At 47.0% G+C, this 26,751-nt stretch overlaps 1 protein-coding gene across 1 annotated transcript in view; it reads right to left on the reverse strand.

Moving 5' to 3' along the window:
• Nucleotides 1-21,582: 21,582 nt before the first annotated feature.
• RBM19 (RNA binding motif protein 19) overlaps nucleotides 21,583-26,751 on the reverse strand; it is a 93,298-nt gene continuing 88,129 nt past the window's right edge. The window contains exon 24 of the mRNA XM_056859057.1: nucleotides 21,583-21,677. Within this exon, the coding sequence (XP_056715035.1) occupies nucleotides 21,583-21,677 (95 nt within the window). The remainder of the gene's footprint in view (nucleotides 21,678-26,751) is intronic.

A 26,751-nucleotide genomic window follows, 5' to 3' on the forward strand; every position in this document is an offset into this window, starting at 1 on the left:
ATTTCAAGAATATTTCTTCAGCCCCATTTCCAATCCTACATTAAATATAATATATGCTAACATGAAATTTCTATAAACATTGCTTAATTTAAATTAATTAATATATCTTATACTTACAAGTATCCAAGCTTAATTAAATTCTATATATCATGAAGTTAATTCACCATTTTGGGGGTGGGGGTGGAGTCTGAGGAGGGTGGGTTTTGGAGAGGGGAGGGACTTCAATGCCATAGAGTCCAATTGCCAACGCGGCCATTTTCCCCAGGGGAACTGATCTCTGTTGCCTGGAGATCAGTTGTAATAGCAGGAGACTCCAGCCACCACCTGGAGGTTGGCAACCCTACCCTAAGTATCAAATGAGTCATGAACACATGAAGCAGCCTTATACTGAATCAGACTCTTAGTCCATCAAAGTCAGTGTTGTCTACTCTGACCGGCAGCGGCTCTCCAGGGTCTCAGGTGGAGGTCTTTCGCATCACCTACCTGCCTAGTCCCTTTAACTGGAGATGCCGGGGATTGAACCTGGGACCTTCTGCATGCCAAGCAGGCGCTCTGCCACTAAGCCACAGCCCCTCCCCAATTAGGCCTTTAATTTAGTCTAAGACGGGTGGGGAACGTCAGGCCCAGGGGCCGTTTAAGGCCCGCGAACTCATTTGGTCTGGCCCTTCATGGGTCCTGGCAGATCTCTAGCTCAGAAGGATCTAAGACTGGCGATCCGCCCCCTCCCTCAGATAGGAATAGCCTTTATTCAAGGCGGATGTGAGTTTGTTTTGCCGAGAAAAGGAACCTTTTCCCCCCTTGCAGAAGAGTCATTAGCTATGGAGCTGCTAGGACCGCCCAAGAATATACCAGGCTAATTTTTAAGCTGATAATTTTGTATGGCCCGCGAATGATATTGTAAATATTCAAATGGCCCTTGGCAGAAAAAAGGTTCCCCACCCCTGGTCTAAGAATACTTATTCCAGCAAGTGTCCCAGAGCGACTGCTGTGGAATTTTACCAAACAAATGTTCGTTCAAATGCATTTCAGTTTGAAATCTCATGTAATTGCTCATTCTCTCCCCCCGCCCCAATTTCATCTCGCGCATCCTATACAAACAAGCCGCCAGTCATCTGCATCCTCCTCTCTGCTCAGATCAGGCGCTTGTTCCGGGTCTGCCGCTGCTGGTGGCACGAAGCGCAAGGGACGTTTGGCCAGAGCCGGGTGACGGTGACCCTTCCCTTGCCCCTATTGTCCCCCCCCCCAGCAGCTCATCTGGGGGGGGGGTTCGCAGCTACCTGAGCGAAGGCAACTCATCATCCGGCAGGCCCACCGCTTGGCCTGTTGCCATGGCAGCAGCTGGGGCTTCGTGGAGGCAGGCGTGAGTGATGGCCCAAGCCTGTGCCCCAAGGCTCTCTCCATAAAGCTGGGGATACGGTGGAAGGGCAGTGACGGGCGGCTGTAAATCGCCCTCAGAGCTGGCGGGTGGAGGTGAGGGGCTGCTCTCGGTTCTCTCTGCCGGGGAGGGGAAGGGGAGGCACGCTGGCAGAGGAAATAGCCCGTCTCGTCTGAGCGCCTGGCGCAGGGGCCGTCCCTGCATATCTCTGGGCCGTCCAGGTGCGCTCATGTGAATCTGGCAGGCGGTGCTACATGAGGCCTTGGATCCGGAGGTATTGTTATAAAACGGGCCATTCTCTCATCTGCCAACCAGCCATTGTCTTCCCTTCTTTCTTAGTTCCTCATTCAATCCTCCCCTTTCCCCCATCGTTGGCTTTTTTTTTGGCATTGGATCAGGTGGAAGTATATATATTTGTTCCACCTGATCCAGGGCCAATATATTACAAATGCACCCTTGCCTTGATGCTATTTTACAACACTCTAGCTTTGTATTCTCAGAGGGCTCTAATGAATTTGTGGGGAGGCTTCGCATGAGAAATGGTGAGGGTGCTGCTCTTAGAGGACATTCTCGTATATGGTACCGAACAATTTGACTTGGGCTGTAATGTAATTTAGCAGAAATGCAGAGAAATTACAAAATTCAGGTTCCTAGGAATCTGACCTTTTTTTTTTAAAAAGGAGTTTCTAGTCTGAAGAGGTGCTGAATAAGAATTAGAGCGTAACTGTTCATTTTTTACACAAAAAAAGTTTATAATCCTTACCCTTTCCGTTGTGGCAGAAGCGTAATCAATTATGCAAACAAGTAAAATTGCTGCATAAATTATGCATAATAAGAAAACCATTGTACATTTGTATAATTTATACAGCATGCATAATCTCACTTTTCCTTTTGCAGAACTTGGGTTACCTTAATGGTGATTTTGTGTGTGTGTGTGTGTTTGTGTGGGGCATAGGTAAGCAAGCACAGGCTTTGGAGAACCTCAACAGGAAGAGAATTGCAGAGCTAGAGAGGAACCCACCCAGAAGCATGGTTCTCCTATTGGCCTTTTTTGTTCAGATATCTTACGTGAATTGTATACTTTGGAAAGTTCTCTTGGTTAACTCCAGATTGTAATACAGATCTTTAAGGTCTTGTGTACGTTAGCATTGTTCACATTTTTATCTTCACAACAGCCATGCAAGGTAGGTTAGATTGAGAGAGAAAGATGGGGGATTGCTCCAAGGTAACCCAGTGAGCTTTATAGCAGAATGTAGATTTGAACCCATGTTCCTCCTGTCCTGGCCCAGTGCTCTAACCATTACACCACCTTATTGTTCCTCAGGGGTCTTTCAACCCACCTTGGTAAACTGCACATGTGCAGTAGGGCTTCCTGAAGTCTTGATAGTTGGGTATGCGTGGCTTGCTATGCAGTGCTGAAAGATCTCTGGGGAAGGAGCATTATCTTGTCCAGATCCTGGGTGGTACTGTGCAGAGGGACTGTAGTAGCAAGAATTGGCTTCAGGCAGTACACCTTGTTCAGTTGCCATCAGGGCAAAAAGAAAGCCATGTCTATCTATGTGCCCTGATGAGGCTTAAATCAGCCCGAGGAAGCTATTTTGGATTGAGGAACTGGTGTTGGGGCAAAGAGGTGGGTCCCCTTCCATCCTCATGGCTGACAATTTAGTCATTGGAGAATATGATCCCAACATCATATAAGTATTTGGCCCTTGGGTGAGCTGGTCATCCTAACTACAAGAGGATAGTACAGGTCATCGAATTATATTAGATGCTGTGGAACACAGGCAGGATGCTGCTGCAGTCGTCTTGCTTGTGGGCTTCCTAGAGGCACCTGGTTGGCCACTGTGTGAACAGGCTGCTGGACTTGATGGGCCTTGGTCTGATCCAGCATGGCTTTTCTTATGTTCTTATCATACAGTAGTATGCCCAACAGGGCAAGCCTCCCTCTGTGTGCCGAATTTTCTCAGCGAGTCCAGAATGAAGTACGCAGCAATGAGAGCTATGTTTCTTTTGCAGAGACAGTTTTCTTCCTCTTGAAGCAAGGATCCGAGCAAGCTATGTTGGTGCCACAGTATTGCAACTAGACGCAAACCATTCCCTTCTGCACCTCAGGGAGCCATCAGGCCCTATTCTGATATCAACCCCATGATCCACAGATGATGCTTGCAAGGAATCCCCCCCCCCAATGACTTCCCAGGGGTTGGGATGCACAATAGAATTTAGCCCTTGCGCGATCATGAAATGCACCCATCTATGGAAACTGCTTCTTTGACATGAGGCTGGGGAAAAAAATCTCTGATCTGAAGGTGGGGAAGAGAAACAGAAGTTGTGCCCTCTGGTGGCAAGAGAGAGAGTTCTGTGGGATAGACGTCCTTCCCTGACTAGTAGTGATTCTGTATTCTTATGCTAACACTCCAGCCCTGTCACTCAAGCGGACTCAAAATCATTGACTCTTCCTGTTGCCAAAGGGAACTGCTGAGAGAAGGTTGAAGACTCAGACACAACTGTTCAAGCTCACATATGCAGGTTTTTTTGAGGGCTTAATAGCTCTGGTATTGTTTGACATTTGGGTTTTACTCACTGTAGAAAGCAGTGCTAATTAGTTCTTGGTTTCTCTGGAGTGGCGGCAAAGCTCATGCTTTTATGAAGTGTTGAGGGTGTCCGTGGCTAAGCCCTTTCTGCTGCTGAATATGCTACTGTTATGATTTCCTCTCTCGGTTATGATTTGTCCCCCCTCATGGTAAACTCGTAGATCAGTGCTTCCACAAACCATGTGCCAGTATGAAGGAAAGGAGCCAGTGCGGTGTAGTGGTTAAGAGTGTCAGAGGGGCTGTGGCTCAGTGGTAGAGTATCTGCTTGGCATGCAGAAGGTCCCAGGTTCAATCCTTGGCATCTCCAGTTAAAGGGACTAGGCAAGTAGGTGATGTGAAATACCTTGGATATGAAAGACCCTGAGATCCTGGAAAGCCGCTGCTGGTCTGAGTAGTCAATACTGACTCTGATGGACCAAGGGTCTGATTCAGTATAAGGCAGCTTCATGTGTTCATGTGACCAGTATCTGGAAGATCCAGGTTTGAATCCTCATTCATGCCATGGAAACTTGCTGGGTGAACTTGGACCAGTCATCCTAATCTACCTCACAGGAGAATGTGTAAGCCACTTTGGGTCCCCACTGGAGAAAATGGCAGGGTATAAATGAAGTAAATAAATAAAAGTTTAAAAAATGATAAGTGAGTCCAAAGTAAGCCATTTCCAGAAGGGAGTTTGCTTGCTGTCTCTCTGCATGAGTTACTCTTCTCAAAAGAGTTTCCGTCTAAATATCAGGAAGAACTTTCTAACAGTTAGAGAGGTTTCTCAGTGGAACAGGCTTCCTCGGGAGGTGGTGAGCTCTCCTTCCCTGGAGGTTTTTAAGCAGAGGCTAGATGGCCATCTGTCAGCAATGCTGATTCTATTACCTTAGGCAGATCATGAGAGGGAGGGCATCTTGGGCATGGAGTAGGGGTCACTGGGTGTGTGTGAGGGGAGGTAGTTGTGAATTTCCTGCATTGTGCAGGGGGTTGGACTAGATGACCCTGGTGGTCCCTTCCAACTATATGATTCTATGGGTTCACCTCTTTACAATCTGGATATACATTCAGAGCAGTGACTCATGCAGGGACATGTGGAGTGGGCTCCCCTGAGCAAGGATTCATGCACACTCTAAACATTTTAGGGGGAAAAATTAGACTGTAGTCTCATTGGGGCAGGGAGTTGGTTTTTTTGGGGTTGGTTATGGTAGTATGTAAAGCTCTGAGAACACTGACAGCATTATATAATCAAATACAACATTAAAACTTGAGATCATGTAATAAAATTGATGAACAGTAGATTCAAAACTGACAAAAATAGTTCTTTGTCACACAAATGTGTATTTAATTTACATGATTTTATGTCCTCTTGCTTAGGTGGCCTTGAAAAGAGAATTAGATAAAATCAGACTGTATCAATGGCTACTAGCCATGGGAGATAAATAGAATGCCCATTTGACAGACATAGTCCTTTGGGGAGGGACCGTGACTCAGTGGTAGAGCATTTACTTCGCATGTGGAAGGTCCCAGGTTCAATTGTCAGTTCAAGTAGTAGGTGATCTGAAAGATCTCTGCCTGAGACCTGGGAGAGGAGAGCCACTGTCTGTCAGAGTAGACAATGCTGACCCTGATGGCCAATGGTCTGGTTCAGTATAAGGCAGCTTCATCAATATACCTCTAAATACTAATTGCTGGTATCAAACTAAAGGACAAATAGTGCATGGATGAAGGATTTCGTCTTCATGAGCTGCTTGTGGGGTTCCCAGAAGCATTTTGCTCAATATTAAAGTTACGGAGATTTCTGTTCAAATCACTATTTCACCATGAATCTTACCTGGTGGTAACCTTGGTCCAGTCACTATCTGAGAGCACTGTAATGAGAATAAGCAAGAGGGAAGAGTCATGTATGTTGCTGTGACTTCCTTTGAAAAAGGGTGGGATAAAAATCTTCTCGGTAAAATAAATTGGTCAGTCATTGGTGAAAACTAGACAGATCTTTCTTTGATCCAGGATTCTTCTTCTAATGCTCTTCATAAATATTGAGAACATGGCTGGCTCTTGGGATTCTCAGGGCCCACGGACTTCCATATCTGCTCTTTTCTCTTCAAATCCACCCAGCCCATTATTCATAATGAGCTTCAAAATTCTAGGTGGAAAATCCATGCTCCAGATAACCTACTGCAATAATGTCACAATTGATACGAAAAGTTGAACCTTGAACATTCCTGGTGGTTTCCTATCCAAAGGAGTGATTAGGCCCCAGACTGCTTTATTCTGGTGATTCTTCCACATCAGGTGATGCTTCTTGCGCCAGGCTTGGACTGGTTGCCTACCGCAATTACAGCAGTAGTGGGAACAGCTACCCCAGCATTCCCCTGATAACACCTCTGCCAGGGGTGCCAAAGCCTCTCTTTGCAACTGTTGAGACCGGCAGGGCTTTGAGACAAAGGTGACCACTCTTGAGAATGGACTGCAGGTGGCTTCACAGAATAAATTTGGCCAGTTCTGTACTGTTGGGAATAAGTAGCCCTCTGTTGCAGCCACATGTGTATCTTATTATAGGGATCAGATGCTGCTGCAGTTGTCTTGTTTGTGGGCTTCCTAGAGGCACCAGGTTGGCCACTGTGTGAACAGAGTGCTGGACTTGATGGGCCTTGGTCTCATACAGCATGTTTTTATGTTCTCATGTGTTCTCTGACCATTTACTGGGTCCAAGATTAATGTAATATGGATGAGCCAGAATGACATATAACTGCTGTCCATCAGTCGGAGGGTCCTCCACATTTCCAGGCCATCTGTCAGCAATGCTGATTCTATGACCTTAAGCAGATGATGAGAGGGAGGGCATCTTGTCCATCTTCTGGGCATGGAGTAGGGGTCACTGGGGGTGTGGGGGAGGGAGGTAGTTGTGAATTTCCTGCATTGTGCAGGGGGTTGGACTAGATGACCCTGGTGGTCCCTTCCAACTCTATGATTCTATGAATTATGCCCCCCTTACCTGTTCTGCTTAGATGTCAACCTCAACACACTCTTTCTTTTCCACAAATTAGCTCTAAACTTAGTGGCGCATGTGGATGAAAAGTTGTCCCCCCCAAAACCCCATAACATTGGCACCCATATTCATGCCTCTCTGTTGCTGCCTGGTTGTCCCCCCACCCCCCAAAAAAGATTAGATCTATTATAAGAACTTCAAGGATCATGGCTGGATTTTCACACTTAACATCTCCTGAGTTGCCTCCGTTCAGTTATCTCCCCAGCAGGGAACCAACTATGAGAATTCATGCATCCTATACAAATTACCTCCTTTCCTATTCTAGAGGCTTTAAGCTGCCTGGACAAGCCCTTGTAAACCTTAGTGCCCCCCCTCCTAAAAAACAGAGAGGAGGCAAAATCCCCCTTTGGCACACATGGCTGAGGTGTGAATGAGATGCAGCTGTCTTGTCGGGCCCAGTGAGAGCTGCAGATTTCACGCTTCTGGATGCAGTAACTGGATACTCAAACATCCACGTGGATACACGTACCGCTCCACTCTTAGTCCAGGTTTATGACCTTTTATGGCTCAAACCAAGACAAGCTTGCAGACATGTGGCCTCTTTACCACGTTCTGACCATACAGCTCTGCCAGATAGGGAGGACACCCCCTCCCCTGTTTTGCTGGGAGCCAAAACAAAGCACTGATTGCCGGAGAGATTGTCTTTGCAGCAGCCACGTGGGATGAGAAGGGACGGCAGGCTTCCGCAGTGAAGCCACTCGACAGGAAAATAAGCAAATTATACAGATTTGTGGCGAAACGTAAAAAGGTTTGCATCGGAACAAAACAAGTTTAAGGCAAGAGGGTAGACGGGATATTTCACCGCACATGATCGTGTGCAATATTTAAAAGTAGATCCGTTGCCCTTTTGGAAATAGGAAATATGGGTGTCAGGAGAGGCCCAGATTCAGCCTGGAGCTTCCTGGCCTGTGTCCTTGTGCCATTATTTGTATCAAGATCCAAGAATAGGGGAAGACTAGGATAATTTTAGGGCAGGGACTACGGCTCAGTGTTGGAGCACACCCAGCTTTGCATGTAGATGGTCCCAGGTCACTGGCATCCCCCCTTGAAAGGATGTCAGGTAGAAGATGCTGAGAAACACCCCAAAAACCTGGAAAGCTGCTGGGAATCTGAGCAGCTGAGCTAGGAGGACCAGTAGTCTGACTCAGAAAAAGGCAGCTTCACATGTTCAGCCAGACTCCAAATGTCTACATGCATCTTGTCCTCTGGCTTCTCCTGACCGTCTTGGTTTTTAGCTTGTGCGGCTTCCCAGACTCATTCATGGTACTTTAATCTGACAGCCTGGTACTTTACCTGTTCCTGCTTGCCTTCTCCTCTACTTGTTCATCCTCCTTGATTTAGATCCTTCCTGGGCTAATTTCTCAGTCCTGATCCTGGCATGCAACAGACTCTGCCTGTGGATCTGCCCTGCACTCCATCTGACTCTCATATCTATTGGGACTCCTGTTTCAGATTCCCCCTGTTTGGCTGTCTGTGGGCCAGCACTGACAATGGGAAAATGCAGAGCTTGCATGGATGGGTATATGAAAAACAAGGAACAGCGAAACCAGGTAGCAAAGGAAAGTTTTATATTAATATCCTGATATGCTCCTCAGTAACATAATTAAAAAATAAGGAATATACACTATTTTTTCAAAACTGTACAAAGAGCAAAGCTGATCTGATGTTTCCTGGTAAGATTAACTTCACCAGCTGGTATAAAACAGCCAACGCAGCATTTTTTCCAGGCGGACAGGTGTCAGGCCAAAGGTGGCACTGGTTCCTCTTCCAGCCATCTCGGATTCTGCCCAGTAGAGAGGAAGACCCTAGGACATCAAGTGATGAGCATCGCCACTTTCAAAGTGTTGATCTTTGTGGGATTCAGGGTAAGGATCCTCTTAAGCAGGAAGATGAACCCCAACCATTGTCTTGACTCCAGATCTGTTGAAAAAGATACAGACGGTTACAACTGCACTTAAATCTATCCAGAGGGGGGAAATGCTATGCAGCATGGCTTGACCATCAGAAAATGACATGAGGAAGCAGGAGCGCTTATGACAAGCTACCCAACCTCTGCCAATGAAAAAGTTCAGAGAGAGAAAGAGAGGAAGGCACTTCTTCGCATCTAGGGATATATACACGGGTGCCCATACAAGGAACCCAAGCACAACATGATAGCAAGAGTCACACATGGGGGAGGGGATGATGTCTAGGATGGCATCCATCACAGCCTCCCCCCCTTGCAAGGAATGAAAACTTGCGGGGGGGGGGGGGAAGCAAGGAAGGAGAAAGCAAAACCCATCTGGGTGATGCATCGCACTGAAAACTGCGCCCTGCATTAAAAATTCACCAGCCAGTGAATTTTCAAGGGATTTGTAGTAATTAGATGACAAAATGCTGGCAAATCTCAAGCTTGCCGAAGATGTTACTCAGGGGTCAAAGACTCGACACTTTTGGCTGGGTAATTTGTAAGTGTCAATCACGCTCAGCCAGCAGAGAGAAGGCAAAGCTCTAGCGGCTGAATTCTAACTAAGTCCAACGCTCTCGGCCTTCAGCCACCCTGACTCCTCGCCTCGCCTCCCTCCCCCTCCCATAATAACCTCATATGCTTGCATGCAAATGCAGTGACTTCTCAGCCTTGTTCATTTATTTATAGACTGGCCCCATCTTGAAGGCCTAGGGTGAGCAAAAGTTTTTATTTTTTTGGGGACATACGTACATGTAGATTTGGTTTTCCCATCTCAGATCACAGAGCTGGAAAAAGGACAATGAAGGACAACTGGCAGGGTCAAGGTATTGGACCACCTGGCCTAGGATGAAAGGCTAAAGTGCATTTTAGTTTAAGAAACAAAAGACTAAGGTAGCCCTAGGGGAACGGAGGGCGGCAAGGGGGGGGGGAGAAGTTTATAGAATTTTGGAGTGTGTTGAATTGGTGGATAGAGAAATTTGGTTTTCCCTTCTCTTTGAGTCTTCTGGTCAAAGTGAATAGTTCCTGGCAGAGGACAGCCCAAAGTCATATAATGTATGATTCACTTTTGAAAAGTACTATCAGAAGAAGTGATAATGCCCACTAACATAGGGTGCTTTAAAAGGGGCTGCCCTTGTTTTTAAGGAGAAGCCAGTGTAGTGTAGTGGTTAGGAGTGGTGGTCTGGAGCAGTGGACTCTGATCTGGAGAACCGGGTTTGATTCCCCACTCCTCCACATAAGCGGCGGAGGCTAATCTGGTGAACTGGATTTGTTTCTCCACTCCTACACATGAAGCCAGCTGCGTGACCTTGGGCTAGTCATACTCTCTCAGCCCCACCTACCTCACTGGGTGTCTGTTGTGGGGAGGGGAAGGGAAGGTGATTGTAAGCCGGTTTGATTCTTCCTTAAGTGGTAGAGAAAGTTGGCATATAAAAACCAACTCTTCTTCTTTTTCTGCTTGTCCTCAACGAGGTGGTTTGCTCAATCTTGTTCATGATTTTTTTTCAGGCGCAGATGGCTCCTTGCCAATATGGGAAACTGTTTGGCAGGGTGCATCCAACACACTGTTTGGCAGGGTGCATCCAACACACACCGTCATACCTCGTATTTGAGTACCCACGAGCATTCAGCTGGCAGCTCCGGGGAGCTAGACCAGTTTTGGTTTGATCTAACCACAGCAATCTTTAAGGAACTCAGAGGATCTAGACTAGGAATTTGCCCATAATTTTGTGGACACTGAGATAATTCCATTCCAGGTGTCCCTGGAGGCCAAATAGGTGACACAGCCTTCTCTGTGGTGGCACCCCACCTCTAGAAAATCCTCCTTGGAAATACTCATTTGACCCCCAATCTCTTTTATTGTTTGTCATTATGTAGCTATAATTTGCTTTAAAAGTGCTTTATTTATCTGGAGATAATTTAAAAAAAGGTAAAGGTTCCCTGTGCAAGCACCGGGTCATTCCTGACCCAAGGGGTGACGTCACATCCCGAGGTTTCCTAGGCAGACTTTGTTTACGGGGTGGTTTGCCAGTGCCTTCCCCAGTCATCTTCCCTTGACCCCCAGCAAGCTGGGTACTCATTTCACTGACCTCGGAAGGATGGAAGGCTGAGTCAACCTTGAGCCGGCTACCTGAAACTGACTTCCGTCGGGATCAAACTCAGCTCGTGAGCAGAGCTTTTGACTGCAGTACTGCAGCTTACCACTCTGCGCCAAGGGATAATTAGGCCCTGAAAATTTGAAGGCAGAATCTTCTTTCTTTCTTTGGTTGGTGTAACCAAAAACAAACTTACAAATTGTCTGTGTCCCTGCAGATGCCCCATCCATTTCGACTGAGCTGGCACCCTCCTGGTGCGGATGGGTGGTTTTGATCTAGGCACTTCCCTGATTCACCTCTGCTGTCTCCCTTGCACAGCCCACCCCCTTAATTTCAGAGGCCTTTCCATAGGGGAAATATCATGTGGTACTCACCCCCCCAGCATGTACAGACTAGCCCTTTTGCCCTACTCCCCTTTTTGGTGCCGAGTTGTTTTCTGTTGCCCCAGAAGGTCAGACCAGAACCAATGGGTTGAAATTAAATCAAGAGTGTTTCCGTCTAGACATTAGGAAGAATTTTATAACAGTTAGAGCAGTTCCTCAGTGGAACAGACTTCCTCGGGAGGTGGTAAGCTCTCCTTCCCTGGAGATTTTTAAGAAGAGGCTAAATGGCCATCTGTCAGCAATGCTGATTCTATGACCTTAGGCAGATGATGAGAGGGAGAGCATCTTGGCCATCTTCTGGGCATGGAGTAGGGGTCACTGGGGGTGTGGTGGGGAGGTAGTTGTGAATTTCCTGCATTGTGCAGAGAGTTGGACTAGATGACCCTGGTGGTCCCTTCCAACTCTATGATTCTATTAATTTTCAGTGGAGGACTGAGATTTTCCCCACTGAAGACGTAACTGGATGGTCTGTACCCAGTCTAGGTGGCAGAGGGAGCCAGGAGGAAGTTAACTAGGACCCTGGCCGCCGATGGGAAGCCCCCGCGAAGGCTGCTAAGCTGTCAGCCTGCCAGCCCAGCTCTTGCCTCCGTCTGCTAACAGAGATGCCTATTATTTTGCTGGCACCCTGGCCCTGGTTTGCATATTTCACCGATTCAGGTCACATCGCGTACACACGCATGCCATAGCCAGCGTCTGTTGATATTCTCGGTCTCTCGCCCAGCTCCAGTTTGAGGTGAAAGCCTTCCTTATTAGCCAATTTGGATGCCCATTTACTGTGAATTACTCAGCCTGATTATTATTCATGAATGGATAAATCTGAAATCTCAGCTCCCTGCTACGCCATTTCCCTCTTTCTCTCTCCCGAATGAATATATTTAAAGGCAAACAGGAGGCAGTGTGCAGCGTGGCTTCTTCCCAGACAAACAAATGGGCCGCTGCCACAGAAAGGATACCTTCCCTTCCTTCCCAGCAAGGATGTTTACTCTGTGAATCTGAAACTCCAAAGGGCACAAAATGTCCCTCCCTGCCCCCAGGTAGGAGAATTGCCATGACAAACAGTCAAGTTACTCTTGACCTGACAAGGAGCTCCCTGACATTAAGACAAGTTTGGAATCAAGGACAGAGCCTATGTCTGGTACCTTCCAGCTAGTCAGGGCAGTCCATAATCAATCTGTGACCCATTGTAAGCCACCCTGAATGCTGGGTTAAGCTGAATATAAACATAGATAGTCCTTGTCTGAACCTGCCTTAAACAGAACAATATCCTAGGCTTGTAGTATCTTTTTTTTGGGGGGGGGCGATGTTTGCTTTGAACATTAAATATTTGGAGAATAATTTTTGTGTAGCCTGAAAACTGACCTCTTTAAGAAGAAGAAGAAGAGCTGGTCTTTATATGCCGACTTTCTCTATCACTTAAGGAAGACTCAAAACTGGCTTACAATCACCTTCCCTTTCCCTCCCCACAAGAGACACCCTGTGTAGGTGAGGCTGAAAGAGTGTGACTAGCCCAAGGTCACCCAGCTGGCTTCAGGTGGAGGTGTGGGGAAACAAATCTAGTTCATCAGATTAGCCTCCGCAGCTCATGTGGAGGAGTGGGGAATCAAACATGGTTCTCCAGATCAGAGTCCACCACTGCAAACCACTGCTCTTAACCACTAGGCCACGCTAGAATACAGTGACACATCTTAACTTGGAGACCACAAGTACTGGAACAAATGATCTGTGCAGCGTTTTTCCTATGCACTCAGTACTGGTCGCATAATTATTCCCAGGTTACAGGTTGGGAACTGCAGGCAAAAGACTAGCTCTTACACTGAAATGGGGTTGCACCATTGTTGCAAGTGGCTGGCTTAGGAAGTCCCTAGAACTGCCCAGTGGGTTTGGCAGATGCTCTCTCACCTCTCAGGTTTACAGGCATCCCTGTAGGGTTGACAGGTCCCTCTTTGCCACCGGCGGGAGGTTTTTGGGGCGGAGCCTGAGGAGGGCAGGGGTCGGGGAGGGACTCAATGCCATAGAGTCCAATTGCCAAAGCGGCCATTTTCTCCAGGGGAACTGATCTCTATCGGCTGGAGATCAGCTGTACTAGCAGATCTCTAGCTAGTACCTGGAGGTTGGCAACCCTACAACCCTGAGATGACACCACCTCCATGTTCAGACAGTAAAGGAATTCCAGGGAATTTCAGCCACACTCACTTGCTAACCTGCTGCCTTAGGAAGTTCGTGTTTCAACATGGTATTGAAACTGTGTCCACCATAGCTAAAACGTTTGGCTAATTTTTAAAATCAGTAAATCTGAGCTCCGCCTTTAATCTCCACCTGCATGATAGAACCTTAAAAAAATTCTAATATGTATGTCTCTTAGGGTTGCCAACTGCCAGGTAGTAGCAGGAGATCTCCTGCTAATTCAACTGATCTCCAGCCGACAGAGATCAGATCACCTGGAGAAAAATGGCTGCTTTGGCAATTGGACTCTATGGCATTGAAGTCCCTCCCCTCCCCAAACCCCGCCCTCTTCAGGCTCCGCCGGTTGAGAAGAGGGACCTGGCAACCCTAATGTCTCTCTTTCTCTCTTCCCCCCTATCTGCAATCTCTATATCTTTCACAGGCCATGTCTGTTCTATAGACATGTTGATTTAACAGTCATTCCTTCTCCCTAAGGAACTCTGGAAATTGTAGTGCTCTGTGTATGTCTGGCTAGGGATTTCTAACGGAAAATTCTTAGCATCCTGACCACACTACAATTCCCAGCGGGTTTTTTTTTTTTGGGGGGGGGGGTTTATGACAATTAAGCTATTATAGAAGAAGAAGAGTTGGTTTTTATATGCCGACTTTCTCTACCACTGAAGGGAGAATCAAACTGGCTTGCAATCACCTTTCCTTCCCCTCCCCACAACAGACCCCTGAGAGGTAGGTGTGGCTGAGAAAGCTCTAAGAGAGCTGTGACTAGCCCAAGGTCACCCAGCTGCCTTCATGTGGAGGAGTGGGGAAACCAACCCGGTTCACCAGATTACCCTCCACCGCTCATATGGAGTGGGGAATCAAACCCGGTTCTCCAGATTAGAGTCCACCGCTCCAAACCACTGCTCTTACCCACTACACCACGCTGCCTATGGTACAAATGTATAGCATAGGCATATCCTCACTATTGCTTTTCCTCTCCTCTTATCTTCATATTTGTTTCTTCTCCTTTTTTTGCAAACAAACAAATGCTGCATGTTGTTATGTCAATAGTACAACCGCCTTAGGTTGGCCCATACTAGTGGAAGACCAATGGGATCACATGAAAAGGAGACAAGTTAAACCATTTAAGTTCTCATAAAAGCAGTCGACTTTTTCATAGGACAGGGTTAGATCCAACTACTTTTTCCACTGGTGATTAAGTGAGAAGGGGCCCCTCCTGACCACTAAAAAGGCTATGCTGGGAATCATGAGACCATCACTTCTGTGTGATGTGGGTTGTAGTAAGGCTAAGATTGGGTGAAAATGCTGGCTGGATCAAACCTGCTAATTTGCCACTCTGGACATGGAAACAAAAACTGAAAGAAATACCAAAAGCTCTTGGTTATGGATACACACATGCTTTTATGGCTGGGACCTTCTTAACTTACAGAATACATTTCTCCATTGGAGGTTACATGCCTTTTACGATCCTGAACACCTTTATTATGCAAAGTACCATCATCTAGAAAGATGGGGTGAGGGTATGTCCATTTCTGCTGTAGCTCCAGGGTTAGAGGCTAGCCTTCCTGTGGATGTATGTTTGAGTACATCCATCATGGCCTTTGGATGCATTTGGTGGCACGGACAATCATTTCTGAGCCTGATGCCACAGGATCTGCCTATTCTTTTGCTTCCTCTATTTGCTTTGAGCAAATGTTTTTAAATTATTGCTCTAATGCAATGACTATCAGTAAATAAATTACTGACTATTATTGTAAGTCTCCCTGGCAGGATATAAATGTTTAAAATGAAATCAACAGGCTTGTAAAAGGGAAGACGTCAATCATCCTGAAGTCATCTAGAAAAGTGGGGAAACATTTGCACTGCTTCGGCCTTGACGTCTTTACAAAACAAAGGCCACCCGGCAAACATTCATGTCACTGAAAAGGATAATTAAGAAATTAATTTCCATCCACTCCGTGCCATTAACAAATTGGCTTACAAATTCTCGCCAACTTCGATCTGGTCAGAATATTTTTAGAGGCCGGGAAAACATCTCAACAAATACATTTATCAGGGTGGTTGAATTTCTTGTAAGCGGAGAAACTTCCACTTCAGCACGTGGTCTCCGTGTCCAGGTGCCAGCACTTGTTAAAACCACAATGCCAAAGGAATTCCTTTAAATATAATTGTAAAGAAAAGAAAAGACACCTCCCCCCAATTTCTCGAAGAAGATAAGCATCATTACGGGAAAGCAGAGAAAGTCTTCATTAAGACGGAGAAAGAGAAAACTCAAAACGAGCGTTTGGGTGGGAGGGAATCAAAGAGTTAAATTAATTTTCATAAAAATGTAAACTTCAGAAGGTTCTCTGTTCTCTCCCTTCTCTCACCTCCCCCCCCCTTTCCGCAACCTCTGGTGCTTTTGAACGTCTGACTGGCAAGCATTTCATATTTCAATCTCAGCAGAACAAATTGAATTAGATGTTGAAACCAAGCACGGCTCTGTTCTCGAAAGCCTACCTGTTTTGCTTGCACTAATCCTTTGCCTTGCCTTGCCGCTGCAGAGCGAGGCTTGCAGCGAGAAATTCGCCCTGCTATGAAAGACAATGCTGGGGGGTGGGGGAGAAGAGGGAAAAGATACAAATTGCCTGTGGCAGAGATATGCTAAATGCTGTTCTGTATATTAATTCTGCTGTCTGTCTTGATAGGAGCACAGCCGTGCTGACAGTACCCAGCTCCACATTTAAATGAAAAACCACCAGTGTCCGTTTATTAATTATATTTTGAACTCATGGCAAAGTACACGGTTATGTAGGTAAGCAAGGGCCATCGAGACGCAGCCGACTTATGGCGACCCCAGCAAGGGGCTTTCAAGGCAAATGAGAAGCAGAGGTGGTTTGCCATTGGCTTCCTCTGCAGAGTCTCCTTGGTGGTCTCCTGTCCAAGTGCTGATCCTGCTTAGTTTCCAGGATCTAACAAGATCATGTTTTACTATGCCAGCTTTCCTCCCAGAGTACACGGTTACCTCTCCCCATTTTATCCTCACAGCAACCTTGTGAAGTAGATTAGGCTGAGAGAGAGAGAGCAGGCCAAGGAGAACCCTATCATGAGCTTCATGGCAGAATGAGACTTGAACTCAGAGTTCTCTGGTCCCGGGCCTACACTCTTTAAGGATTTTCCCACACTGGTCCTTACGGCTTTCAGCCTACCACACTGGGACATTGCGTTGCCCATTTGCATACGTTGGCATAGATTTTGCATCCATTGTATTATGGGTTTAAGCCAGACAGCCCCTAGTGTCTAGTCTGATACTAACCACTACTTCACCACTAGCCCCCAAAGCTTGCAGCCTGCCAGTTTGGGATGCTGGGTGATCTATTTGCATATGGTTGCATATATTCCACATTCACTACATTCTGCTATTAGAAAAAGAGTTGGTTTTTACATGCCAGTTTCATCTACCTTTATAAGGAGAATCAAACCATTTAACAATCACCTTCCCTTCCCCTCCCCACAACAGACACCTTGTGAGGCAGGTGAGGCTGAGAGAGTTTGGAGAGAACTGTGACTGGCCCAAGATCATCCACCAGGCTTCATGGGCAGGAGAGGGGAAACCAACCCATTTCTCCAGATTAGAGTACGCCACTCATGCAGAAGAGTGGGGAATCCAACCTGGTTCACCAGATCAGAGTCCGCCACCCCTAACCACTACACCACGCTGGCTCTCTTAGGCCAAACAACCCTGCCATTTGTTGATCTACTGACAGTTCCTTCCTATTTTCAAGAGCTCGTCTCTGAAGTCCCTTCTGGGTCCATTTGAAATGTAAACGAAAGTGCTTTGACCGGTTCCAGAAAAATGCCACGCCATTTGCTGCACTAAATACATAGCTGTGATAACCTATAAAAGGAGGGTGCCAGGAGAAGTGCTGTGCCGTCACCGTCTGAAATCCCAGGTTGCCCATGGGGTGACAAAGGTACTAAATAAGGTGCCAGGCTGAAAACTGGTTCGTCTAGACCCGCATGTCCCATACTGACACAGCAGAAAGGACAAGAGAGAACAGCATGCTGGGTCAACCAGATTCATCCATCAAATCCATATCTGTAACCTCCTAGCTTAAACAGTCGGGCATGACACTATGCCTTGGAAGAATTGCACGGGGCTAAGGAATGCAGAAAAGAGCACAGCAGGGCAAAGCAAATTCTAAGCATCATCAATGGGTGATGTGCATTCCGCATTACAAAAAAATTAAGCTGCACCCAGGCACTGTGATCCTGCTCTCCGCACCTGTTCTTCTTTAGCATAAATGCACAGCGTGGTTGCAGTGGTTAAGAGCGGTGATTTGGAGCGGTGGAGTCTGATCTGGAGAACCGGGTTTGATTCTCCACTCCTCCACATGAGTGATGAAGGCTAATCTGGTGAACTGGATTTGTTTCCCCACTTCTCTACATGAAGCCAGCTGGGTGACCTTGGGCAAGTCACTCTCTCTCAGCCCCACCTACCTGTCTGTTGTGGGGAGGGGAAGGGAAGGTGATTGTAAGTCGGTTTGAGTCTCCCTTAAGTGGTAGAGAAAGTCGGCATATAAAAACCAACTCTTCTTCTTTTAAAACTGCGTTGCAGAATTTATTCTGGGCCTGCATGTTACGGAGAAGGCACTCAACAAGACACTGCCCTCAACCACTGGAAATCTAACTCAGCCTTCTCTTTGGCCTCTGAGATTTCATCCGGCATTGCCCATGCACACTGAAGCGTATCTTTGCATTCATTAAGTCCAGAAACCTGCTTTTAAAAAATCAATACACAAAGTACGCTGAGACGGCCCAGAAACGGAATCCTGCACCTACCCCCGAACTTGGCAACGTCTCTGCCCCCTTTTTTACAGAACTGCAAAGGACGCTCAACCTTGTTTGCTCTGGCTTGCGGAATGCATCCTGCAACGTGACGGGCTTATAACTAAATCCGTTCATTCAGACCTGCGGCTCAAAACCAGAGCCGTCCGTGGCTCCGGCGGGAAGGCATTATGCTCCCCTGAACCTTCCCAACCGCCCTGGAAACTCAGACCCTTTCCTCTGGCATCTGCTGCTGGAGCTGACTGCTGGCCGCAGCTGAGATTAGCTGTTTCCCTGCTCCTCCCCCCTCCCTTCTCCATCCGAGCTGCCCTCTCCGGAGGAAACCGTCAATAGCAGAGGCACCCTGAAATTAGAGCTCTTCTAGAGGGACACGGTGCGCTGCCAGACCCTGTGCTTATTCCGGAGGCGCAGTGGGAAGCAGGCAGTTACTTAACCTGCCGGGGATTAGCCCTGCCATCACACAGGCATCTTCCCTTTCATCAGGAGAGCCCCGGCAGCGGCGCTGAGCCCGTCTCTCTCTCTCTCTCTCTCTTGCGCAGCCGCCGAGGAGGCAGGTGTATTAGAAAGGTGATTGGCCAGCTGTGCACCCAGATGGCGCCTGAGCCGCCACTCGAGAAGCCGCCGGCGCGAGGTGTTGACAGGAGCCCAATAATCTGTAGGGTTATGGCCGTCCCACGGCTCGGCGCTTCGGCGAGGGGGACGAGAACAATAGGCCAGCATCAGCGAGGGGGGAAGCGGCCGTGCTCTCGTCTAATGCTGTGCGGACCCAAAGCGGCCACACACTATTGCGAGCCGTGCGGCCATCTTCCGCGTGGATCGATGAGGGCACCTCTGCGGCTCAGAGGGGGAAGCCGGGAAACGTGCTCTGGAGGCAATGAGAGCCACAGACAAACAATCCGGAGGGGCAGGGACCAGAGCAAAGGGACAAATATCTTACGGCAGCCAGATAAATGCAGAAGGGGGCGGCCGGGCGGCCACAAGAAACAGGCAGCGCATCCCTGCCCTAAAGGCCCAGTTTCAGGCTGTTTCCACACTGACATAGATGACCGTCTTTAACCTTCTGTTTCTTGAGGACATTACTTGCTTCCTCGCTGTCTTGGTGCAGCCAGGTGAGCGCGTGCCATGCCTGACAAATCTTGTTCACAGTCTATAAAGCTTCCTCTTCCCCTTCACCCAGAACAAATGGTCTGTTCTGTCAATTTTGGGGAGGGATCTTGTCTTTTGGATTTTTTTTAAAAAAACTGTGCCAATTTCTGCCTCTGGGTTTGCAGAACAATGTTCCTTTTGTACTTTGAAAGATGCCCTAGAAAGATGCGCCACAGGCCTAGTTTTTGCTGAGGTAGGTAAATCTTGTGTTGGAGCAGAACTACTTCAGAGTGCAGATGGGGGGGGGGGGAATTGTGGGACTAACCATGCCCTGAACAGAATTACACTTTTCTAAGTACGTTTTCAGTTGTGGGGGCATCTACCAGTAGTCCAAAGCGGTACAGGCCAGACAAAGGTTTATCAGGATCACAAAACAGGTGGGTGCAGGGATGAAAGGGACAGCCCCAAGTTTTTGTGGGTTCCTGGGCAGGAGTCCTTCATCAAACCCCCACCTCTACCCTACCCTTCCAATTGCCCACCTCTGTATTCCCTTGCGACTGCTACCAGGTTGGTTATAAGTTAATTTGTTATTGGTCTAGTACAGAGCTGGAAGACTACCATCTAAGAGGGTTAGTCTAGATGTTCTCACGAGGTCCTGAGTGGTGGCAGATGGTCACCAGGATAAGTTCCAGGAAAACCTTGATCCAAGGGTGTTTCCCAGCAAGGAAAGTCACCATTTCCCCCTTCCTACCATAGGAAGAAAGTAGATTCCTTTGAAATGTGGTGTTGGAGGAGAGTGTTACGGATACAGTGGACTGCCAAAAAGACAAAAACAAATCAGTGGGCTATAGATCAAATCAAGCCTGAACTGACCGTAGAAGCTAAAATGACTAAACTGAGGCTGTCGTATTTTGGTCACATTATGAGAAGACAGGAGTCACTGGAAAAGACAGTCATGCTAGGAAAAGTGGAGGGCAGCAGGAAAAGAGGAAGACCCAACAAGAGATGGATTGACTCAATAAAGGAAGCCACAGGATCTGAGCAAGGCCGTCAAAGATAGGACATTTTGGAGGACTTTGATTCATAGGGTCACCATGAGTCGGAAGCGGACTTGACAGCACTTAACACACACACACCATAACTATAGGCACTTCTTCCCTGAGAGGTGCACGTAGGGGAGGGAAATGGAAGGGTAGTTGATTCTCCTGGAAGTTCCCTCTCATTTCTCTTCCCTTGTGTTTCTGTGGGGCCAAGGGCAGAGCAGTCTACCCTTTGAGGCAGACGTGGAATTTCATTGTTTGCAAGTCTGGGGGAGTGGGGTTTCAGGGCAAAGTGTCACAAGGGGTTGCATCACTACAGCAGAAAGATGCACAAAGCCAACGCTATGCCCTAAAGAAGGGTTCAGCAACCTTTTTGCCTGCAGTGAGCTGGGTAAACCATAGAGTGGCCCAAGCAGGGGCTGCAGAAATAACCAAGGATTTTGCAGGTGGGCATGCTAATTTAATAATAATGGGGGGCAACCACAAGGATCAAAGGGTATGTACTAGGAATTTTGCAGGGGGATAAAAAAGAATGAGGAAGAAAAGAAACAAGGGGGAAGGTCTAAAGGGTGTACCCAAGGAATGTGGTGGATGAAAGAAGAAGAGTTGGTTTTTATATGCTGACTTTCTGTACCACTTAAGGGAGAATCAAACCAGCTTATAATCACCTTCCCTACCCCTCCCCACAACAGTCACCCTTTGATGTAGGTGAGGCTGAGAGAGTTCCGAGAGAGCTGTGACTAGCCCAAGGTCACCCAGCTGGCTTCATGTGTAGGAGTGGGGAATCAAACCTGGTTCTCCCGAACAGAGTCCACTGCTCCTAATCACTATACCACACTGGCTCCGATAGCAGAAAGCAGAAGGGAAACGGAGGCAAGTTTCCTTGGTGGGACAAGGACAGTAAAAATAGCAACAATTGAATGGGTTTTTTTTTCCTCATGCTCTCTTTTGCACACACTTCCCCACTGCCAAATAAACATAGATTCTTCCACATACCTTGCAGATTGGTAGGGAGAGGGTGTCAGTGGTCCTAGAAGCCTCCCTCGTCACCCCCTTCTTCCTCTAGTTTCTCCAAGATTTCTTCTAAAACAGCTGACCGCTTCTTCTTCTTCTTTGCCGGGGAGTCTGTGTGGGTGCAAGTGACAAAGGTCAGGGAGAGAGAAGAAAAAGTTTTTTTGTCATGTGTACGCTGCCCCAGCCAATCAGCAACGAGACACCCTTTCAATGGTGGTTTGCACAGGTATGGTTCCCTGAATCTGATCCAGGATGTCAAGATCCAGCATGGAATTGTGATGCTAAGAACTGCATGCAGCATTCTGGGTATTTACGAGCACCTAGAGTGGTAAGCTGCAGTACTGCAGTCCAAGCTCTGCTCATGACCTGAGTTTGATTCCGACTGAAGTCGGTTTCAGGTAGCCAGCTCAAGGTTGACTCAGCCTTCCATCCTTCCGAGGTCGGTAAAATGAGAACCCAGCATGCTGGGGGTAAAGGGAAGATGACTGGGGAAGGCACTGGCAAACCACCCTGTAAACAAAGTCTGCCTAGTAAACGTCGGGATGTGACGTCACCCCACGGGTCAGGAGTGACCCGGGCTTGCACAGGGGACCTTTACCTTTACTAGGGTGCAAAGGCACCCTTCTCTCAAACACATAGAAGACATGTTTGGCTACAATTCCATCATAACTGTATGAAGGCTGTTGACAGTATGGAACTGAGCCACCGCTAGAAATCTTACTCAGCCACCTTTCCGGATTCTTTCAATAGGCATTGCCCATATACTTTCAAGGATCTTTTCCAAGTCATAAGGAGGACTAGACCTTTAAAAAAAAAATGAAATTCTCTTCTGAAAGGAAGTAATCTTGTGGGAGCTCAGGATGCCCTTTACAGCATGCACCTTGCTGTCTTTAACAAGGTAGGTGAGGCTGAGGGAGTGTGACTAGCCCAAGGTCACCCAGCTGGCTTCATGTGTAGGAGTGGGGAAACAAATCCAGTTCACTAGATTAGCCTCCGCCGCTCATGTGGAAGAGTATGGAATCAAACCCGGTTCTCCAGATCAGAGTCCACCGCTCTTAACCACTACACCATGCTGGCTTGTCTCAGAAGAGAAAGAGCAGCTTTTAACTATTAGAGATACAAAGTTCTGGAACAGCTTCCCCAGGCAGTATTCAAGAACTCCCTGGAATGATTCGGGGATCAAACCATTCTAACCTGGTTTAAGACAAATTTTTAAAGTTCTCACAGCTTGAGGTAGGTGACTCAGGAACTCATATTTCTCCTGTAGGGGGAGTGTAGCGTATATAAAGGCATTATGATACTGGCTGTTTTATTTTCAAGGGATTGAAAAGCAAATGGCCTGTATAGGAGATACCTTTAGATAAATCAACAATGCTGTTGCTTCACCTTAAAAAAAGATATCTTAGAGATGGAAGAGGCACCGTTTAGAGGAAAAAATGTACAAAAGGGTGGGAGACACAGAGGCAAAAAATTACGACTATTGTGGAGAGAGAGTAATTTTTTTACCACTGTCGTGTAATGAAGTTGATAGACAGCAGATTTCAGTCTGGGAAAATAATCTATTTTATCAACAGCACGTAATAATAATAGTTGGTTTTTATATGCCGACTTTCTCTACCATTTAAAGAAGAATCAAACCAGCTTACAATCACCTTCCTTTCTCCTCCCCACAACAGACACCATGGGAGGTAGGTGGGGCTGAGAGAGCTCTAAGAGAGGTGACTAGCCCAAGGTCACCCAGCTGGCTTCATGTGTAGGAATGGGGAAATTAACTTGGTCCACCAGATTAGCATCCGCCACTCATGTGGAGGAGTGGGGAATCAAACCCGGTTCTCCAGATTAGAGTCCACCGCTCTCAACCACTACACCATGCTGACTCTCTCAAAAAAAGACTTAAGGAACTGGCTGCCGCAAGAGGTAATGATGGCCAATACATACACATTTAAAAGGGATAAGACAAAATAAGACCCTCTCAATGGCTTTTAGCTAGAGTAACTGGATGGAACCTTCACAGAAAGAGACAATGTACCTCTGAATACCAGGTGTTGGGGACAGACAAATAAGAGAAGGCCATCCCCTTTATGCTTTGCTTGTGGGTCAATAAGAGAACATCTGGACAGCTAGTACTAGAAACGGGATGCTGCCTAGATAGACTTTTGGTCAAATCTAGTTTAGCTTCCTGATTCAAATTTCAGCCTTGGCCATAAACTAAGCAGACCTGAAGAAGATGAAGAAGAGTTGGTTTTTATATGCCCATTTTCTCTATCGAAAGGAGTCTCAAAGTAGCTTACAATCACAATCCCTTCCTCTCCCTACAATGGGCACCTTGGGAGGTAGGTGGGGCTGAGAGAGTCCAGAGAGAACTGTGACTAGGCCAAGGTCACCCAGCTGGCTTCACGTGGAGGAGTGGGGAATCCAACCCGGTTCTCTGGATTAGAGTCTACTGCTCATAACCACTACACCATGCTGTTTCTAAAAACAAAGAAGGGGCACACTAATATTCTGTCCCTTCCTTCCTGCTCACATAGGAGAATATCTGGACGGGCAGTGCTCCCTATTTATTAGTAAGGGGGACTATCACATTCTCTGCCTCAGGCACCACGTCTTACTAAGACAGCCTTACTAAGAGGGGCGATGTGATCCGGGGAACTCCACCAGGCCGGGGCCAGCGACGAGAAAGCCCTGGCCCTTGCAAGGACAGCTGCACACTCTTTGGGTCGGGGACCACTAACAAGTTGTCTCTTAAAAAAAAATGCCTCTTATAAAAAGATGCCCACCATCTATCATTGGTAAGTTCTTATCTTAATGGTAATCGGCAATGTTAAAAACCAACCAACCGCTACCCGATTAACCGGGACACCGTTCTAGTTGGTCAAAAGGTCTTAATAGAGTAATCTGGACAATTAAACTCTGCGGCCCTCGTTTTTACATCGGCATCTTATCTAATTACCGGGCCCAAGAAGGCCCAAAGACATTAAGGAATCCCACAGAGAACACCCCTGGCCCTGAAATATTTGGAAAACGTTGAAACTCCCCTCCTGCATTTTCCCATCGTTTCCGAACGCAGCCCTCCATGCGGAGAACAGCTGTTCAAAGCCCGATCTCAGACATCAAACGCCATCTCGAACAAACAAACAAATGTACTTGCAGGACTCAGAGAGAAGGTGTAAAATAAATACATAGGACAAGCTGTGCATTTTCTTTCAGCATTACAGCTGCTTCCAAAGATAAACAACAAGTAAATGTCACAAAACATCAATACGGGAGAAATTAACCTGACAAAAGCCGAGCTCCCCCCTCCTCCCTCCCCCCCCATTCACGACCAAACAATTTTGCATTTCTGGAGTCCCCATCTAATGATTTTATTTTTCAATTAATTCCTTGACAGAACGCCAGGACTAGTCTCACTTCCGCTCCTGTATTTTATGAATGTCGAGAGAGAGGCAGAAAGGCAGTCGGGGGGAGTACAGGAGAGGGGGGGGGGGAAGTGACAGGAAATGTTTTTCTTGACGTGGCTTCAACCGAGAATCAGAACCTTGGACAGAAGGGAAATGTGTCATTAGGAGACAGCCGGGCTGCGCACATTTCAACAATGAGGTGAGGACACAGATTTATTGTATTCGGTCGTTTAAAAGCAAACCAAAAGTGATATGCAACTGCGTGCCTCCTTCCCTTGGGTTGCCAGTTCTTGAAATAAAACATTCTGGCACCTGGTCAGGGCCTGCGGGGCAGAGCCAAATAGTTTCTAGTGGATCTCACATGAAGCTGCTTGATACTGAATCAGACCCTGGGTCCATCAAAGTCAGTGTGGTCTACTCGGACCGGCAGCGTCTCTCCAGGGTCTCAGGCTGGGGTCTTTCACGTCACCTACTTACCTAGCCCCTTTAACTGGAGAGGCCGGGGACTGAACCTGGGACCTTCTGCACGCCAAGCAGAGGCTCTACCACTGAGCCACGGCCCCTCCAATAGTGGAGCCAAGCAGTTCTGGTAGATCTCCAGGAGGGGCCAAGAGGCTTCTGGCAGGTCCAGCAGGGGACCCAGTGCAAAAAGTGTCTATTCAGTAAGCAGCGTGATGGAAGAGGAAAAGGCCTTCCTTCCTTCTTGATTTTCTAGGAACCATCCTGAAAGAAAACAACTCATGAGTTGGGTTGCCAGGTCCCTCTTCACCGCTGGTGGGAGGTTTTGGGGGTGGAGCCTGAGGAGGATAGAGTTTGGGAGGGGAGGGACTTCAATGCCATAGAGTCTAACTGCCTGCTATTACAATTGATCTCCAGGTGACAAGAGATCAGTTCACCTGGACAAAATGGCCGCTTTGGAAGGTGGACTCTATGGCATTATACTCCATTATAATATACCCTGCCCACCTCAGGCTCCACCCCCAAAATATCCAGGTATTTCCCAACCTAGAGCTGGAAACCATACTTTTAGATACTGTATCTTTTCATTCTACTTTGTAATTGATATGAATATTTTAATGGCTTTGCCGTATTAATAAATCTGATTCTACCCCGAAACCCTAGAAATCAGGCAGAGCAAGGGTATCTTTGTACATATCCCAGTCTACCACATAGAAAAAGGAATTCACACGTCTTTTATCAACTTTTCCTTAGCAACATAATGTTTTGCTGTGCATTTTAAATGTGCTCTTTTCTTGTAAAAGTCAAGAGAGATGGAAACAAACAGGCATTAAAAGAAGGGGTGGCGGTAGGGGACCAAGAAAGGGGAAAAAAGCTGACGGGAAAAAAGGGAAAAAAGTCATGTAATTATAAGACTCCAGAAGCAAAGATCTAAAGAATCCAATAATGTACAACCAGCAAAAAGAGAGAGAGAAGGGGGGGGGGTGGAGGAAAAAAAGAAAAAAGAAAAAAAGAAACCCTTTGATAAAGTTAGTTGACCTAACAACACCCAACTGGGACAAGGGTGTTTGGTGGTCAGAAACTGGCCCATATGGGGCTCTGGCGATTTATGCATTCAGGTGGGGCTTTCCTTAATGGCAGTTTGGAAGCTTTATACTGCAATTCTAAACAGAGTGACTCCCTTTGAACGAGCTCAAAAGGGCACAACTCTGTTTAGGATTGTACTAAAGAGAGCTAAGCTGCAGAACAGGCAGGTGCCTGTTTGAATCTAACCTCTACCATGAACTCACTCTCAACCTCCTTATCACATTTACAATATGAGGATGTGG

The sequence above is a fragment of the Euleptes europaea genome, chromosome 13 (genome assembly GCF_029931775.1).
Source record: "Euleptes europaea isolate rEulEur1 chromosome 13, rEulEur1.hap1, whole genome shotgun sequence".
NCBI classification, from domain to species: Eukaryota; Metazoa; Chordata; class Lepidosauria; order Squamata; family Sphaerodactylidae; genus Euleptes; species Euleptes europaea.